This window comes from Sciurus vulgaris, assembly GCF_902686455.1.
Source record: "Sciurus vulgaris genome assembly, chromosome: 10".
NCBI classification, from domain to species: domain Eukaryota; kingdom Metazoa; phylum Chordata; class Mammalia; order Rodentia; family Sciuridae; genus Sciurus; species Sciurus vulgaris.
The window spans coordinates 32,323,935-32,344,513 of NC_136470.1; the positions used below are offsets into that span (position 1 = coordinate 32,323,935).

General features: G+C 32.0%; 1 protein-coding gene across 1 annotated transcript in view; it reads right to left on the reverse strand.

The window, feature by feature from the left end:
• Positions 1 to 20,579, reverse strand: part of ROBO1 (roundabout guidance receptor 1) — a 374,240-nt gene that overhangs the window by 75,701 nt on the left and 277,960 nt on the right. Inside the window, exons 7-8 of the mRNA XM_079154970.1 lie at positions 3,048 to 3,172; positions 381 to 552 (exon numbers count right to left, since the gene is read on the reverse strand). Coding sequence (XP_079011096.1) covers positions 381 to 552; positions 3,048 to 3,172 — 297 coding nt within the window. The remainder of the gene's footprint in view (positions 1 to 380; positions 553 to 3,047; positions 3,173 to 20,579) is intronic.

The window sequence follows — 20,579 nt, forward strand, 5'->3', positions numbered from 1 at the left end:
ATCTTCCAAATTATCACTACTCTTATAATTTGGAGATTATTCTCTATTAATCATATTTTTATATTTGATATTAATCCATCATGCTCAGAGAAGTTGATAAACAAAATAACATCAGGTCATTTATACTATCACACTATCATTGGTTGTGAGTTGTTAGACTTTGGATTTATGACCAATTCATTTTATCACCTTAATTTAGAGGAAACAGAATAGTCAGTAATTTACACTAGGAGATTACAAAATAACTTTTAGGTTTTCAAAACATGAAAACATTCCTACACACAACTATAAACTTTCCATGTAAAGTGGAAAAAAAAATACATCTACTGATGCTCCCTGTAGATCAAATTGAATGTTTTGGAATAAATGGTTTACATTACCATCAGTAACTTCCAAATATGCTTTTGTGATGATGCTTCCAGCAACATTCAAAGTCTGGCAGATATAATAACCAACATCAGATCTCTGAACATTAGTAATAGTGAGGTCACCAGTCTGGGAGACAGAAAACCGGCTGGATGATTGTGGTGGCTGGTATGAGAAAAGCAGATTCTAAAGCCAGAATTTGGGAGGAAAGAACAAAAATAGGTTAAAGGCAAAGCTACTTATATTCACATATATCTATGTGAACATGTACAAATACATACACATATATGCAGGAAAAAACTCAATATTCTTTCATCACATATCCACATATAGGGATGTGCACATGTGCAGACATCATTAAACACACATGGAATTTAATAATGTAGCGCCAAACAGGATCATATAAAATTTTAAATAAATCTCAATATTGACATATTGTTTTATAACTATTAGTTTTGAAACAACACTAGATGGGATAGTTTTGAAACAATATAAGGCTATTAGGTATCATCAGAATAAAAGATTTTATATATTTAAGCACACTATAACAAAATCCTTCGTTCACATTTTCCTACTAGGAAAACCCTAAGACCTTTAATACAGAAGCAAAATTAGAATTTTGATTCTTTCTTATAAATTATGATCGAGTATACCATTTTGGCACCATGACCAGTATCTCTTTAGCTGCCCATTATAAATGTTCAGGAACCTTAACAGTTACAAATCCAGATTTTCACAGTAAAAGGAAAGAATTTGCCAGGCACAGTGGTGCATACCTGTAATCCCAGCGATTCAGAAGGCTGAGGCAGGACTGCAAGTTCAGTCAGCCTTAGCAATTTAGCAAGGTCTTGAGCAACTTAGGGAGACCCTTCTCAATAAAAAGGCGGGAGGTGCTGGGGAATGGCTCAGTAATTGAGTGTCCCTGGGTTATTTAATAAATAAATGATAAAAATAAATAATAAAAAGGTAAGATTTCCTAGGGTAGCTTTCTTTTAAATTTCTATATTGCTTTTAATAAAAGATCATGCTTCTTAGGGTGTACATTTCATTCATAATAATGAACCATTCTCATTGAGGTTCATGAAATAAAGAATATCAACTATTCTTCTAATCAAATAAAGTTGCTTGCTTTAAAGAGTTTTGGTAATTTTTAGTATACACTTTCATTAAAGCTAAATTAGTGTTCTACAGACACATAAAATTTTGTAAAGTAAAAATTTTTAGAAAAAAAAATGACATATCATTAAACCAAACCAAACTTTTTTGGAAATTTAAGCTGGAGTTTAAATAACTTAAGTGAATCATCTATATATTACTCTATTAAGAAAAACTTCTAGTGGATTCATTATTTTTACTATACATATTTTCTTCTATAATCTACTTCCAATTTTTCCTGCTGCATTAGCATATATTGTTCTATTTTGTCTTTAACTTGCGATTAGTAAATTTAGTCCTGGAAGTCCAAATGGAGTATCCTAGACTCTAGCATAACAGTGGGACAAAAATGATAGTTTACATACCATAAGTCAATATTTGTCTACCAAAGTAAAAACGAAAGTAAACTTGAATGCATTGTTCATAAAAGATTATTGAGTTTCATCAGTAAACTGTTTTTTATTTATAAGAGTATATTACAAGTAAGACCACAAAACAAAACACCTGAGATTGATTCAAGCAAAAATAAAAATGGCCAGGAATAACTGTATTAAAATGAATGAGAATCAGTTTTTTTTTACAAGCATTGAAAACAAGTGAAGGAAAAGGTTTTGCTTTACTGAGGATGGCAAGTCATTAAGAAATGAGATAAAAGGATAATTTAAATTAATTTAATATTTCTTCTTTATTAAACTGAAGCCTGAGTCAGTTTTAAAAAATATAGATCTCTATATTCTAGTGTGGATAGAAAATTCTGGATTATAAAATGTTTAGAAATTAGGATCAATGGTAAATGGTGATCAGATCTGACAGTTTAAAAGAATATACCGAACTATAATTTAAATGATATCAATGTTAACTAATCATCCCAGAACACCTATAAAAACTTAAATATAGTAAGTAATATGTAATTCTAAAATATATAAATAATTGCAATAATAGTAATATGATTAATATAAGTTAATATATTAATATAATGATCTATGTTATCAATTATGATTTTGCAACCAATTTTAATTCACTTGTGACAATTTTGTTAGATATTCATAGAACTGAAAACTTGGAACTTAATTTTTAAAGAAAATTTCATGTATTTTTTGAGGATTCAGAAGACACTGCACACTCCCCATGCTTTAAAAAAAAATCACACTATTTTAAATACATGCAAATCTCTTAATGTAAAGGTATAGATACTTGAATAATAGAAATGATGATTCAATTATGTTGAAAAAATAAAGAGTGATTTTTTTTTTAATATTGCTGAAGTGGAAATAAAATACACGATATGACAGTGACTTCTATATACCACCCTGTGAACCAAAAGGAAGCAGGCAAAAACTGCTTTGAGTGAGAATTAAGGCACAGAAAAAAAGCTGGCCTCTTCTCATTCTGAGAGAAACCAGTTTCTGGATTCTCTTAATGTAACAGTTAGATAAGTATATCATACATTGTTTTTTTCTTCTTGTAGATCTGGCACCCATTTCTACTGATTAAAAAAAAAAAAAAAACTAGTAAAAAAGTTGTACCTGACTCCCTTCTCTCCTCCAAAATATAGCTGGTTGAGGGTTTCCAGTTGCTTCACACTGAAAAGTCACAGTTCGTCCCAAGGCAACAACCTGGTCACGAGGTTTCACAACAAAATGTGGAGGTTCTAAGGGAGATGAAAAAATTACATTGACTCAAAAGCATGCAGTTATGATCCCAACTGAGGCAGTTCCCTGATAACCTAAGTGCTGCCTTTATTTTATACAACACCTATGTACACTAGTAATATCAGAGCAATTTTCACCCTTAATTGCAAGTTAAACTGTTAAGTGCCTATTGACAGAATGAAACAGAGTGGTATTGTCAAGAGTTTTTTTTTAATCACTTGACCTCCTAGGATCAACCTTCAAATTTAAAAGAATTCTTGAGCTACAATTTGACCCTTTACATGCAAAGAATACCTGAAATATGTATGAATAAATATTATCTTTTCTCATTTAGAGGTGCTTAAAGGTGAATGAACTTTAATCATATACATGAGGATCTTCTGATGCAGTCAGGTCCTAAAATTACTTTAACTCAAAAGCTCCTGAAATGCTACCATGCAAATTATAACCATTTAAAATCTTCAGTCCAATTACTTGAATAGAAATGAATTTAAAGCAATAGTGCAGTCAAATGCTTCCTTCATTTACATAGACAAGGGCATGTTCAAACAGAATATATATGGAAATGAGGGCAAATTTGAAACATCTGCTCATCCTGACATTATAAATACTGCCAGCTTTGTCCAAACTGTTTGATTTATACAGACTTAAATGGCCACTTCATTCAGCAGTAAATAGAGTGTCAGAAATTTGTGTCAGTTACATTGGGTGCAATGGCAGCTGGAGACACTAGGTGTGCTGACCTAGCACTCCTGGCTCCCCCCACTGAAAAAAAGTTTGTTTTGGGGTTGAGTTTTGTGGATGGAAAACTATGCATTGAATCTAAGTCCTTTTACCTACTGTTTACACTCTTGCAATCCATTTCTTACCAGCTGTCTGAAACACCTAATTATTCTTTCTTGTTTCAGTTCACATTCAAATGAACCAATATTTCAAGCCAGACATCTAGCAGTTTATAGGACAGGATTCTTCTAATCCACTTTTTAAGGTTTTTTCATTATTTTTAAAGCTTTCTTTAAAAGTATTTTCAAGTACATATGTCAGTCACTTAAGGTAGCTCACCAAAGTAAATGTAAATCAAAAATTATATTCAGATTAGATGGCAAATGTCACTATTCTGCTCACAAAAGTATGACTTCTTTGTTACTAAAAGTCAATATTCAGTAGGATTCTTTCTCTTGCTTGATCAACTGCAGCAAATGTATAAATATATATGCATACTATATATTATATAATACACTTATAAACTTATGCATTTACAAAAAATAATTGACATAGTTGGCCTGCCATTTACTCTGGGTACTTAAATATATAGGTCATAAAGAAACACTAACTCTAAAGTCTATTTAATATGTATATTATTTATAAATATATTTAAAATATAAAATCCCTTAAAAAGGAAATAGAAAATGACTTTTCTGAGATTGTATTATGGCAAAACTAAAGAAAGTTATTAGAGCTTCTAACTTCTAGATTAGTGTGCTTTCTTCTACACTTCTTTTTTTTTTTTTTTTTTTAAGAAAATTGAGGTTTAGTAGAAATTATACCATTTGACTAGAAAATTATAGGAGACCTGAAAAATCAGGTCAAATGCTTTCAAATGTCCTCTAACTTATAGGGAAGAAAATACAAAGTTAGGAGATACAGTTTAAGTTCAATTTGGTAATGTTGAAGTTCTAGCTTATAATTTTTTTTAAACTGTGATTGTAATTGAGTGGTTTACTCATGAATTTAACAAACACTATCATTACCCAGGTATAATAATAGGCATGTGCATCATCCTTCCAAGTTTTTCCTCCAGTACAAATCCATACAGGAGCATTCTATTCCTTACTTAAGGGCCGGAATAATTGACACAGAAATCAGACCAACAAATTGAAAGGACTGAATGGATAATAAACTAACTCCAGACTAGAGTTTGGTGTTCTTCAATGAAAGAAAACCAAGTGATTAATCAGATGAGTGGGAGAATATGACTTTCCAATACGAAGGGAATTTGAGTAGGAAAATATAAATGTTCAAACCACTTAGTCAAGCAAAAGCTTCGGGTGGTCTCTTTCCTAAATCTCAGGAGCATGTCTAAGAATGTGTGCCAGAATCTGTGTTTCTTTTATAAAATGCCAGCTCTCTTCAAACCTCAAAGACTTGGTTGGGAACAAGGCATACAAACCCTCATGCTAACTACATTTATCCTGAAGCGATCCTTCTACACAGGATATTTGCCTGGAAATGAATTTACTATATTTTGTAGGCATATTCTCAAGCCAACATCAACAGTGACATCAGCCACAAGACATGTCTTAGAAATAAAACTTTTAAAAATCCTCTCCAGCCAACCTCAGTGACACACAGGGCGTTCTAGTTACACAGCAGCTGATGAAGGAGAAATGCCTTGAGCCTAGGAGTTCGAGGCCAGCCTGGGAAAGGTAGCAAAATCCTTTTTCCAAAAAACAAAAGATACAAAAATCCTCTACTTGCACATTAGACATCATATGTAGCCATATCTCTAAGAAAAAAAATTAATGGACTAAATTTGATTCTATTTTTCAATCTATTGTAATTACCTATCTAGCTAGACTGAGGCCATTAATCATATGTACCTACTTGATGTTTATGAGGATATACTGGAGTTGTAAACTTGCTATAATCAAACTGCATAATCATACTACCAATGTCATATATGTTCAGTGTTGAAAATTTGAAATAGTGGACAAAGAGGAAAAACAGAAAAGCCACTCATAATTCTACCATGCAAACTGGATCATATGGCTTTAAAACATTCTCCTATAATATCATTATAATGACTCTATAATAACCAATTTACAAATTACCTTAAATTATTTAACCACTCAGATTCCTGTCATTTTCACTTTTAAAGACAGTGATAAGATTAACACCCTTCTCAGAAAGATATTCAAGATTATTTCCTAGAGGTAAAATTATAGGGTCTGGAAATATGCAAAAATCTAGAGCGCATTACAAAATAGCTCACTTGTGCTCAGGAATATTTTTTATAAACTGAGATTTTAACTAACAAACAGCACACAAATTGCCTTTTCTCCCAAATTTTACCAACACTGATCATTAATTAACATCATTGACAAACTAAGAATAGATTCTCCTCTTAACATTTTTACCTTTATGAGTTTAAGCATTTTCTTTACATTACCTTGTCAAAGATACCCTATTTGTTTTGGATGCTATATTCATATGTTTATTTATATATTTTTTTTAATTTCTAAGAACCGTTTGTAAGCTAAAACTTTTCATATCAGTTATGAATATATTTTTCCTTTTTATTAATACTCCTAATCTGTTTAGGTAAGATTTTCATTATTGTATCAATAAAATTATATAACAGTATTATATAATATACCATTACATATATAATATGAAATATATAAATATTCAACTCCATTTTCACTCTATACTTGAATGCCTTTATTATTTTTATGTTTGAATTTTAATCCATCTATAATTTTATATGTATGGTATTGTAAACAAAGCTATTTTTCCCAAATAGCCAGTGACTGCATCACAATTATATCTGTATTAATATGAAATGTCACTTTAGTAATATTTGTGTCAATTTTTAACTTAGAGAATAGTGAGAGAGGACCTTTTAATGTGAAAATTATCCTCTGATATATCCTTTAGCATAGCACACTCATGTAAAATTCTCTGAAAATGGTGCTCTAGCAAGCTTATAGAATAAAAGATCCTCCTAAGGTAAGTGCTTAGAAACATGAGAGCTCTTTATTTGTAGAGGACTAATGTCTATTAAAATAAATTTTGATAAACCGTGGGCATACCATGCAGTTATGTCATATAAAATGAAATGTATCTGACACAGAAATGAAAATGAATGCAAGAAAGCTTGGAATGCAAGGCTATTTACCCACAGAACTTTAATGACTATTATTGAATTACAGCAGTAAAACCTCAGATAGACATGAATTCATAAACATTTGGAATTTAAAAAACCCAAATTATTCTCTGGACATATATTTTTATTTGTTTGCTTAATCTTGTAAGATGTCAACTGAAATAGTACTTCACCAACCAATCCTATTACTTATTTCATCACTTATATAAGAGGAAAAGAAATTAAAGGATGCAGATCATACATGATTTAATAAGACATAAAGTTAGCAACCCCATTACCTTTACTCTTTGCCAGTTACCCATACTTCCTGCAGACTTTATTCTGTGCAGTCTGTCTTTGTGGCCAATGACAAGTGAAACATGGAGGCTGATTGGTTGAAGGACATGGAAGGGTATGGATGGAAAGGGGAAGAGAAGTTCCAGTCACAGTGACACGGTGATTAGAAGATGGCGAATAAAATGTCAACTTACCAGACCCAACTAAAACAAAACAAAACAAAAAAAGAAAACATGGAATAAATAAAATTAAGGAAACATAAAATGAAACAGAAAAAGTATAAGATTTGACTTAACAATGATCCTTCTATTAATGTAAAATAAAGAACTTGTTAATATTTGGATATAATAAGCACACTATGGATGAATATTTGTTAGCATTTCAAGTGTAATTATGAATAATTTTAGAAAAATAGAAACAAATCTTCAAATCTTTACTATGATTAACTGGCAGAGCTACAATTGATGGTAACTATGGAATTATAAAACATTTTTCAATGATTCTACATTTTGTTACCAGATGACAGGTTAGATAACTATACGTGTAATGGATTTAAAAACACTAAAAATCTTAGCCACTAAGGCTACACAGAAATCAAAACTGAGCATCTTTTAAAGATAAGTAATGTTAAAACCTACAACTCTATTATCAAATTAACTTTGATTCATGCTACTAATAATATTCCACTAAGCTTATGCTTCTTACATGTGAATAAACATACAAATCATCAGAAGATCTGGTTAAAATACAGATTATGGTTACATGGGTCAGGGGTGTGGCCTGAGATTTTGCATTTCTAACAAGGAGAAGATGCTGTTAGTCTGTGATTATAAGTCAAGTAGGAAAGATATTTTAAAATATTGCACCTAAATTCTTGCATATTTTAGCTGAGAAGATCTATAGAAAAATGTGAATAAATTACAGGAACAGAAAAACTTTTATAACCCTAAATATAAGTCAAAATCACATTACTTGCTTTCAGTGCTAAAACACTGGGCATTTTAATATAGAAAACTCAGATTAATATATGTTCAAACTACTGTAAAACAATTATTTTGTTTATTTTAGAAATACACATAATTACTGTTAAATGCAGAACTTTTTCACAATAGCACAGTCAAAACCCACACTAAAATTACTTCAAATAAATAACTTTCACAAATGTCAGTAAGTCAAAATTAATTAGACTTAATATACACTTCTGTAGTTTAAATGAAAACCAAGGCCTGCTACTGTGAAACAGTAGACTTATAAAACAGAGGCAAGGTTCTCTATTATATGTTTGCTACATATGTACATATACCATAGCAATAGCAGATATGAAAAATACATACAAGCTTTGAAAGTAACTCAGAAACACATTTTAAATCACACATCCCAACCAAAATAAGCAAAATAATTTCTCTTTATTTTTCATTCTAAAGTAAAAATTAAGCATAATTTTTACTCAAATAGAAAAGTTTTTCAAAATCTCATTACTCAGGCTTAACATTCATTATATCACTAGCTTTGATATCACACTCAAAAGCCAAGAGGAAGTAGGACATTTTTACAGTTCATAATACTTTAAAGATAATGTCTTTTAAATGACAGAAATATTTAAGAACTACAAGAGTATCTAATAAACTGTCACAATAAAATTTTTCTTTGAATCAACAAAAATTGTGAAATTATTCTTTGGCATAATCAGTAAAAGTGAGTTTGAGCTCATTACGCTAATTCCGTAAGTCAGAAGACTAGAAAAATGATTCTTAAAAATTTCTCCCATTTTTGTAATTTAAGTTCCTTAAATATTTTAAAATATACAACATAGGAAAAAAACAAGATAATTACTGAGAAGCAGAACCTTTAAAATTTAAAAATTGCCCTTTCCTTGTGTAGAGTTTTTAATTAGCAATCAGGTCCCAGCAGTAGAATAATTTTATTAATTAAAATCCAATATAAGAAATTCAGACTATTACATTTGCATATCACATCAACGACAATTTTCAATCTATTAAGGATCTTAAAAGTTAGCTAAGAACATCCTCTAACATGAAAACTTCTAAAACATCCGAGGTTGCTCAGAGGACTCTATCTTGAATGATCATTTAAGCTTTTAACAACCAAGATTATCAGGAAATGATTCTTCCTGTCTCAATGAAAACCTGTCTGCTCACAGATTAACCTCCCTTTGCATCTGTGCCAGTTTCAGTAAACAAATAAAAGTCAATAAGTCCTCCTCATAAAATCCCTTTACTCACTTGAAGGAAATTATCATCCCTCACTTTCTCTCCTAAAGACCACATTATATAAACTTATTGATTTATTTTTTCATCTATTTCCCCTTTCTCTATATGTATTTCTCCTAGGATCAGGTCAAAGGATTTTCTTTTCACAGAACAGAAACCCTTTTATAAAACAGGCAGTGCCCATTATTGTCCAGTTAATTATATCAGAAAAACAGAAAAAAGAAGAGTAACTTGGAACCTGCTCATCCATTATCCAAACTCTGAGGTTCTGGGTTCATGGGGGGGGCCTCACTACCACCCTTAAGCTAGCTCCCCTCCACTTTTCTTTCCACTTAAAAGGCTCAGAGCACCTCTATACCTGTTCCTTTCATGCTAACAAAGAGGAAAATCCTATCTGTCTCTACCCCTAATAAAACACTAAAACTATAAAATGTTGGCACTGGAAGAGACCTTAGAACTTAACAGTCTAACTCTCATTCTTTCTGCACAAGAAAACAGAGAACCTAAATTGTTGAAAAACTTTCTCAAGTTCACAGATGGCTAAGCAAAGACTGGCTTCCAGGTCTCTGGACTAAATCATGTCCCTGTACAAATTTTCCTACTGATGAATCAGCTAGTGGAGAGCCATATGCACTAGTACACAGAATATATTTGATTTTACACTTAAACTTTTAAGAGCTGTTTAACCTAATATTATTACTACATACACATATAAAATCTGTTTTTAAAGAATTCCTCATGATATAAAAATCCTTTAAGAATATTTAGCTATAGTCTTAAAAAGCCTAGAAAGCTAAGTGACAATGTAGACTTAAAGTTGCTTGAAAAGTGTGTCTTTTTTCAATGAAAAGTAATGTGCTCCTTTAAAGGTAAATCAATTTTACCATTCAATCATTTGAAATCATATAAATTCAATAAAATAGTTATCGTTTTCAAAACATGAGAAAAAATTGTTTTGGCAAAATATATTTTAAAGTGAATACATAAAAAAGAAGGTAAAATGCCTTTAAAAAGTGAATAGACATTTTTAAGAGTAAAATTTACTATTTTTTAACTATAACAACATTGTGTAGCATCTACAATGACAGCTCTAAATTTTCTTGCTTTGGAGGAGAATTTAGAAAGGATGAAGGATTAGGAAATTTGCCATGAAACTAAGTTTAAATTTTAAAAAATTCTATTTTTAACCTAGATTCCTCTTTATTGGGGGGGGGGCAAAGGGAGTGAAGCAAAGCCTGAAATATATGTTATACACAAATTCATATAATAGATATAAGGTATATTATTGTAAAATTCTATGGTACCTTTTGAGTCTAAAAGGGAAAAATGATAACTGTATAAAAGTATTAGAAGGTACACAACTATATAATTTAATAATGGTTTTTTTAATTTTTTTAAAAAAATAACTGTTTAAAAAATTTGGGAGAATTTAGCATCCTTCTCCCCACTGGTATCCACCCCCCATCACACAAACACACACACACACACACACACACAGAGAAAGGATAAAAAGATTCTCTAAGACTCTCTCTTCCTTTTTTGAATGTGGCATCAGAGGCTCCTTGTTATTTTATTATTTTGAGACATTCTATAATCTATACACTTTTCAGACAATAATCTTTAGGTAGAAATGCTAGGAGAAAACAGAAGAAAGGGAGGAAGGGAGGGAGGGGGAAAGAAGAAAGGAGGTTAGGGAGGCAGACAAGATGCCTCATATTCTTCCATCTGCTTGTCATATTCAGGAGGCATGAGTCAGAAAGATGATAAATGTTTGAAAATAAATTATACAAGAGTTGAAGGAAGACTTTTCTGGTCTGAAGAAAAGAAGTAAGCTCAATAGATATTTCTATGAGCTCAATAGATACTTCAGAAGTCTCCAGATTAGGTTTAATAAACAGAGAAAGCAGACAATCTTGACAAACACTTAGGCTAGAAGAGAAGATAATGGGACTAAATAATAGCAAGAACATTCTAGGCAAAGTGTAGAAAAGAAGCAGTTAACAGTAAAGGTCAGTGAACCATGAACTGGTTGCCAACTGTGATGTCTCTGGAGGTCTTTAAAATGGGATTTATTTCCATTTGGCCTCCCCGGTTTAAATACAGTCCTGTCTGGCAAAGGGAAGTTGAATCTTAAAGTGCTTTCAGTGCTAGTGTCTTGAGAGTATGGTGATTCAGAGAGAAAGCAGGGCAACTGATACATGTCCCTCTGCCCTGGTAGCTTCCCTTTAGATTACAAACATTCAAATGCATATTCTACTAGGAAAAACGTCCTCAAGAACGTTCTTTTCAAATAATATCATCTTAATTGAAGATTATTATTAAATTATTATAAATTGAAGATTATTATTAAATTATTATTATTATAAAGTACCTCTTCAATTATTAAATTGAAGAGGTACTTTACACGTGTGGATCCTATGATAAATTCAGGACACACTGGAAAATTCCAAGTACATGAAAATATTTGTGTAAATTATGACAGGATTATGATTAAGATTTTGGTATTTTCGCAATGTGGTCCCAATATCTGGGACATAATGGCAAGTGTATTTGTATCTATCTGTATGAGTTGAAGTATAGAGATTCTTCACTGTTAGCAATAGGTCAGAAGACTGCCAGAGGACTTGGCTCTAAAATAATTAGGCTAAATTCCTAGTATGACTCAATATAAGATACAGTTAAGCAACTTTATCTATGATAGGAACAATCCTACTAATGGAGAACAGCATTTTTCTTGAATAGACTCAATGAAATAAACTTGACTCAGAAACTCTTCTGCTAATTAATAGATACTAGTTTTCATTATCAGTGGCTAATTGTCACAAGTCTTTGACTTGAAGTGATTTTTTTTCAATCTTATATACAGTGTTTTTTTTTTCTTAATAATAGTAGAGCTCAATTAACAACTGATAGACTAGTACTGTAAATGCCACATTCTGCAAGAACGTGAAGAGAGTAAGGAAGTGAGTTACAAGATTTTTTGGAAGCTACATTTCATTAAATGCAGGAACACTCAAATTTTCAAGTAGTCAAATTATCTACATTTGTACTCAGAAAACCCAGTCAGTCACTGTGATGCTGGAGAAATGATATGCACAGAAACTCATGAATGATAATATCTCTAACAATTAAAAACTTTTAGGATACTTTAATACAAGGTATGATTTCTTTTGGGGTGAAAAGATTGAGTTTAACATAAAAGTCTGTCATTATGTCTTTCAATTTTTCAGACATAAAAATAGAGAGAATAAAAGGGCATTTTAAAGAATATATTTAACAGAACATAAAATGCTCTGAACTTTTTGCCTCCACTCAAATATCTCATGCTATTCTGTAGCACATGGTTCAAGAGACAATTTTGGCTGTCATAATTGAAGTAGAGAGGAAGTGGGAGAGGCAGGCCAGTAGCTCTGCCTCAAGTGGACAGAAGTCAGGGATTCTGATAAACATTCCACAATGCACAAGATAACCTCACAACCACCACCACAAACAGACCAGTCCAAAATTCCAGTTGCCACAACCGAGAAAACTTGTTGGAGGTTATTGAAAGAGTTTAAGTAAGGATTGACCAGAATATATACTAACAAATACTTCCAATTTATATAAAAATAACATTCACAATGCCTGCCATAGGTACTCAGAGAAGATTAATAACACTCTTCTTCCTTTCCTTCCTCTCTAAAACGCCCCCACTTTTCTGCAAAGCACAGTTGTTAAATGGTGCTACTTATTTATTTGTCCATTAAAGAACTCAAGAATCAAAAGCAACCATCCAGCAATCTATGACAATGTGCGTATCACCTGACATGGGTCATAATTTTGATGACAACATTTCCTAAGTCAGCCTTTAGAAAGCATCATTATCAGAAGGTTTCCTTTTCCATCCTCCCTGAAATATATAGTCAGTTACCAAGGGTCATTGCTTTTATTTTGTAACTATGTTTGATTTTCTACACCTGTTTCTGGATGGCCACAACCCTGGCCAAGCTAACAAATGACACTCATCCTAATTAAGGCCTTGCATTTTTCTAATCTAATCTCACAATGCAACCAGAGGGATTAAAACAAAACTAAGCTGTTCACAGAACTTTTGTGCTTAACATCCTTCATTATCATCCCACTGATCTTAAAAGAGAGTTAAATCCTTAACACGGTCTTGTGGTTATTCTTCAGTGTCTTCTCAAACCATACCCTGCCCTTCCCCATTTTCCCAACCTGGCCTCATAAACATTCTTTTGGATCTTAAATACCATGTTCCATCTTACCTCCAGCTCTGTGCATGCCATACCTTAAAATCCCTCCCTTTCTCTATTTAATTCCTACTCACCCTTCAGATCTTAGCTCAAAATCTAAAAATGCTTTTTCAAGAAAAAATCAGGTCTTCTATCCTTCATAAATTTCATGTTTTTCCTCTCAGTTTAACAAGAAGAAGCCATCAATGTTAGTTGTATATCAGATCACATATTAGAAATTCTCTTAGCAACTCTCCAAAAAGTAATTCAATATCCCAATTGTGTAAAGGTTGTAAAGTGAAGATTTGGTGACTTTCTTAAAGCCACTCATCAGATAAGAAAAGAAGAACTGTAATTCAAATAGCTACAGCTTTTAAAATCCTTGCTTTTCTTACTACTTTGCAAGATTTTTTTTTTCAAAATTTAAACCTTATTTAATGTAATTTTGGTTCTAAAATTTTTTTTTGCTCCATGATTTAAGCAAATAGCCATCAATAAAAAGTGATATGAATGTATGATGTGTATGGTAATATATTAAACACATACATAATGATTCAGTTCATATTAATATTTCATACATACAAAAAACTTTGGGAGAAGAAATAACTCAGATTATATTTTATTTTCTCAATGCAAAAATGTCAAATAAGCCAATTCCATCTTGAAGAAGTGTTGTGATATAATCACTTAGGACTATCACTATAAATGTTCAGAATATGCAGCCAAGAAATTAAGTATATATGATCCGAGTTGACTGTATAATATAAAGACACATTGGACCTCATTTGTAAGATAGTTTCAAAGTGAATGATTTGTAGGCCACCATCCATGAAATTTTTAAAAATCCAGCACAGGATTTATAATTTTATATTTATTCCCAAGAAATGTAAATCAAGTCAAAATTTTCATTTCTTAGTGATTGTGTACATATTAAAGTAAAAAGCCTAGGGAAAAAGCATAAAAGTACACCTCATCTCTTTACTAATAACCTAAAAAGAACAGTTGGAAAGAACTACTCTGCCATACACAAAGTTAACTTTTTAAAAGCACTTTTGTAAAATGGCCCATCTATCAGCTTTAATTGTGCAGTGCTCTAAATTCTCTCCTAATAACATCGACCACACAAAATAAATGTCCTAAAGCTAACATTAACAACCATTTATGGATTTTCCTATCCTCATAAATCTGTTATAAAGCAATTACTCAGCTATATTTTGTCTTATACCTATTTTAGTATTTTCTGCAGGTGTGTTTATTTTGGCACATTATTTATCAAGTCATGAGAATTACAGTTTAAAAGCAAATGAAAGTGCTCAAGGTATTTTAATCAGTTTTTGCAGACTTTTGGTATGATATTTCAAAATGATCATTTTCGATCTATGCAGAATCCTCTTAAAAATTAAAATAAAAGGAATTCATATTCTTAAATTATTGAAATAAAGCTCAAAGGACACCACATGTAACATAATTCTAAAGTCTAGCTATTTTAATGATGACCAGATATTTGGAATATGCTGAAATAATTTATTAAGTCTACAAAAAATGAATACTGCTAAGAATAATTATTAATACTGCATAAATCAGAAAATAAAATCATACCAAATAAATAATAAGTAGTTAATACATATGGATGAATAAAAATCCAATTTTCAATCATCTCATGTATAGAATTATCCAGGGTTTTACCATAACAAAAAGGTGTCCTTAATATACTTTATATTATTCTTTATGATTCTTGCCATTCGAATAATGAATAATTTCAATTACTTGGTGTCTGAACAATTTCAGATAAAATATACCAAATGAATTAATTTAGGATTATTTCTTTTATATTCAGTGATAAACAATCTCACAAAATAGTTCCATGTTTCAAAATTATGTTAGCCTGTTAGCAGAGAATCTAACATTTTAAAATAGTTATCTATAAAACATAATTTATTTCTCTAAGTTTCATTCTCAGGCTGAGTAATTCAGATTTTATAGATCCAAACAACTCAATTACATATTTCCATGTTGACACCTTTATTTGATAATGTTGGCTGCTAAAGATGGTTGCTCAGTTATACATAGATATAACTGGCTCACAAGAAAACCTGATCCACTGTTAGGCAGAATAAATCACAGTGACTATGAGACCATAATGGAAGGCCCATGATGCACTATTTACTAGTGTGGTGCTGTGAGATTACTTGTCACAGAATTATCTCATATATCAATTATTTCTTGTACCTGACTGCTCTTCTTATTTCTTCAAATATTTGCCTGGCACATACATTAAAAGAGTGTTTCAAATTTTCTGTAGTAAGACCACCTAGTGAATTCTTTTTCTTTTGATTAATTTTTAAGATTTATATCAGTTTGTTTGAAATAACTGAATGTCATTCAAAACCTTTATCTATGAATGAAAGAAATCTAAAAGGATGCCACATCTTTAGCAATCATTTCAGTTAAAATGGCTATTTCTTTAAGCTCTAAGGGCATAAGAAGTTCTTTACTTCATTCCTACTGGTAAAAAAATATGGCAAAGAATCACAGGCCAAAATAATGCTGTGACTCAATCCAACCAAACAGCATAAAAAACCGGCAGGAGTGGAGCTCCATGTCCTATTTACACTACTGGATCAGAACAGTTAGGGAGGGAGCTATTCTCACAAATCATTCTCTTGTTAAATTCTGTAGTGGGACTTCATTAAACCTCTTGGCTGATGGCATTTTATTTTCAGCCTGCTCACAAAGAACTCAGCTGGCAATACTGATTCTTGAAAAGTTTCCATCACATGTTGAGTTCTGGGGGGTTTTCATTTTACAATCACAAACCTCTTTTCCTCATCTGCCCCTCTAAATTCCAGTTGAATTTTTCCAAGCATTAGATTAACTACAAAACAACCATGAGAAGAAAATTTAAAAAGGCACAATAAAAGCATAAAAATTCTGTAAGGGTGGCATTTTGAATATGACTCTAGAATTCAGCATTAAGAGGAGCAATACATACAGGAGGAGGTAAGTATGGACATATAATTACATACATAATGTATGTATGTATGTAACTATCACATTCTCCAACCCCTGAAGCACGTTTCCTTTCCTGATTATTGCCATCTGTCATGAAGGACCATTCCCCAGAGGATCAGTTTGCTCTATCTTGTCAGAGTCTGGCAAAAGCATTACATATATAATCAAGGTTCTTAAAGTCACCAAGTGAAGCTTTGGAGGTCTCATAATATGTGTTTCTTCAAATTGTTGATGAACTCACGGTTTTTTAACCAGGATCATGGATTAGAGTAAACCTCAAATGAACCTGCAAAAGGCCCCTTGACACTATTACTTTTCGCTTTGACTCAAATAACCAGGTTAATGGTCAGAAACAATGCACCATTACACTGCCGGCTTGTCTCAAATCAGCAATTTAAGGAAATGATTCCAGCAAATGTTTTAAATGAAGTCTGCAACATTTCATACCTTTTATACCTACATATCATATGAGCTCCAAAATGTCATGTGACTCTTGTGTAACGATCTCATGTGCTGATAGAAAGTTAAACATGGTGAACTCTATTTATGAAAAATATAAATTTGTAAAATAGGCCTCCTTTTCCTGAGTTTGTTTTTTAATTCAAGTTTTTGTATTACTGGCAGTAAAGTCTACACTAAGCTATACTGTTTTATTTTTATTAATACTTTAAAATTTTACTTACATTTTACTTAAAAAATTTTACTTAAAATTTTAAATTTTACATTCTAAAATAATTATCTAGTAGGTCCATAAAAAGTCACATGTGCATATAGTATTTTCTGTTATGTAACATTAACATGTATATTAATCATTTTCAAAGTTATTTCACATGTTATAAAATGATTAGATGTTCAGGCACAAATTTATTTAATGAATTATATCTTCTGACTCATTTTCAAGACTAAATTATAAAGTAGTTTTTGCTGTGCACCATCTACCTAAATTCACTTGTCCCTCAGTATATATAGGAGATTGGTTCCAGAAACCCTGTGGATACCCAAATCCACAGATTCTCAAGTCTTTCATAAGTATACTATTTGCACATGACATATGAACATCTTCTGTTGTACTTTAAATCATCTCTAGATTACTTATAATCTCTAATATTAGGTAAATGTTATGTTAATAATTGTTATACTATATTATTAAAAATAAAGGTAAGAAAAATAGTCTGCACACATTCAATACAGATAAATTTCTCTTTTTGAACCTGCATATGTGAAAAGCTAACTGTATTTTTAAACTTCAATTCATTCAATTCTTCTAATATTTGTATTATTTTCATGGATGTGAGCAGTGAAATAATTCAATATTATTCATTTTTTTCAGGAGACTGAGCATCATCGAACATACCCAGAGACATAATCATCATGTTAACTGTCTGAATGAATCATGTCAATTCTGGATCTGTTTAATTAAAAGAAGTAAATATATGATTTGGTTCTCAAATGTATATTAGATGCATAGAACTAATACAAAAGGGAATTTTAACTAAATGCAGATTTTTTTAATTTTATACTTCTTATCCAGTTTTGCTTAAATAAACTAGAAAGGACAATTGACATTTTTGAACCACAGTCACAAAAGTTCTTTTAGTTATTATTTGTTGAAAAGTATTTATTGTGTATCCCTGTAAAACACTTAGGCAGATGCACACATAACTCAAACCTGAATTCTTTTACACAGCTAGTTGTGGGCAGCAAGGACACCAAGGGCAGATACAATAAGATTCTGACACACAAACACCACATGTCACTGAAATGACAATTTTAGTGCCTCACAGGATATGCTAAGCATTGCATGTTTGCCAGTTCATCAATATCTCCAAACATCTATGAAAAAATATTTTCACCCCCACTTTTCTATCAGCAGGAGATATAAAACAGAGTTCCTTAAAATAGTTTCCAAAGAAATACTAAAGACTAATTTTCAAAGTAAGGAACCATAAAAACTTTCATTGTAGAAAAGCTAAGGTGATGAGGAAACTCTAATCAGCTAACAAGTTTTAAATTTCTGTGGGAAAAATAAAAATTACTGGGAATCTGATTAAATTTTAATGCTATTTTAGAAGAAGCTGATGAGAGAAATAATGGCAATTACTTTTGCATAGCACTTTTTAATTCACAACCCATTTGTATTGGGATTTAATAATTTTATTAATTATCCTAGTTTATCTTCCTATCAGTTGTTTTATATTTCTTTAGCCTGTATAGTCAACTTTTTTTCAACAGATGAGAACACTGAAACTCAGAGATGTTAGGTGCCCTTCTGGTATACATCAGGGCCAGCCTCTGATTCACTCAAAAAGGAAATGCCCCAAAATGACCAAGGATGCTGCAATGTTTAATTTCATGTCAACTGGGCTGAGTTTAAGGAATATACTGATACCTGGTAATACATCATTTTACCAGGTAGTCTGTGAGGATGTTTCCAGAAGAGATTACTATTTGAAGCAATACATTGCACAAAGAAGTTCTGCCCTCACCAATGTTGGAAGGCGTTATCCAATCCAATGAAAGTCTGGAAGGGAAAAGAAAAAGTGGAGGAAGGACAAATTTTCTCTGTTCTGGAGCAATTTTCTCCTGCTCTCAGACATCGAAACTCCAGGTTCTCAGGCCTGTGGACTTGGACTGAATTGTACCTCCTACTTTCCTGGTTCTCCAGCTTGCTGTGGGACTTTTTAGCACTCCTGATCAAGTCAGCCCATCCTCTTAATTAACCCCCTTATATATCTTATTGGTTCTGTTTCTCTAAAAGAGATGCTTCTCAGACAGTAGAAAGTAATGAGACTAAGAAGTTAAAGGAAATCAAAGTGCGCCCTTAAGAAGGTTGTATTCAAGCAGGGCAAACAGAAATGAGATCAGGGCATTTAGAGCATCCAAAGCATCTACAAATGAGGGACACCTCATGCGCACTGGGATGGACCATGTCCAAAAAGTTGACTGGAGTCCAAGGAAAACTGTAATTAGCAAGTGGAGTTGAGTCAGGCAGGGTTTGGGGCATTTTAGACCAAGGAGCCAACATTACAAAAAGAACTAAGCTACAGGGTAATACATGCATGAAAAAAATATATAAAAATATAGAATACCAGATTGAAGGAGAAGTAAGAGAGGCGGCTAGCACCGGTACGAATTGTGGATCTTACGTAGAGAGAGGGGACCATGACAAAGTTTTATGGAAGGAACTACTATGGCTAGATTTGTGTTTTAGGCAGCTGTTATGGGTGATGGATGCTGCAGGATAAATGGGAAACAAGGAAACTGGTTAGAGGTTAGCAGTTTTACAGAGAGAAGACAAAAATGTGAATTACTGCAATGGTGAGAAGGTGGGAGAGCTGGTAAGAGCACTCATAAATAGTTAAAAGGCAAAAGAAGTGGGACTTTGTAGAGATTAGGAACATGACATGGGAAAAGTAGGAGAGGAAAGAATGTCACCCTCCCCAAGCTGTCTACTGGATGCGTCTCTGCAGTCTGCACAGCTGACAACCAAAATGGAGATTTTGCAAAATTCAGCTTAGAATACCTAGTCTGATCATAACTTCATCACATCACTACTACATTCTGTGAATTATACTTACAGCCTGGTTTAGAAGGGACTTAAAAGCTCATAGGAACCTCTGACAGTTGCTTCTTGTTTTACTGAAAGTTATAATTACTCTTCAATTCCTAGTTCATTGGGATCCTTAATAGGGGTCAATCATAAACTGTGGCACCCAAGATATTTCAGCAAAGCTTCTTGTTTGAAGCATGCAGTTCACTATAAGCAAGG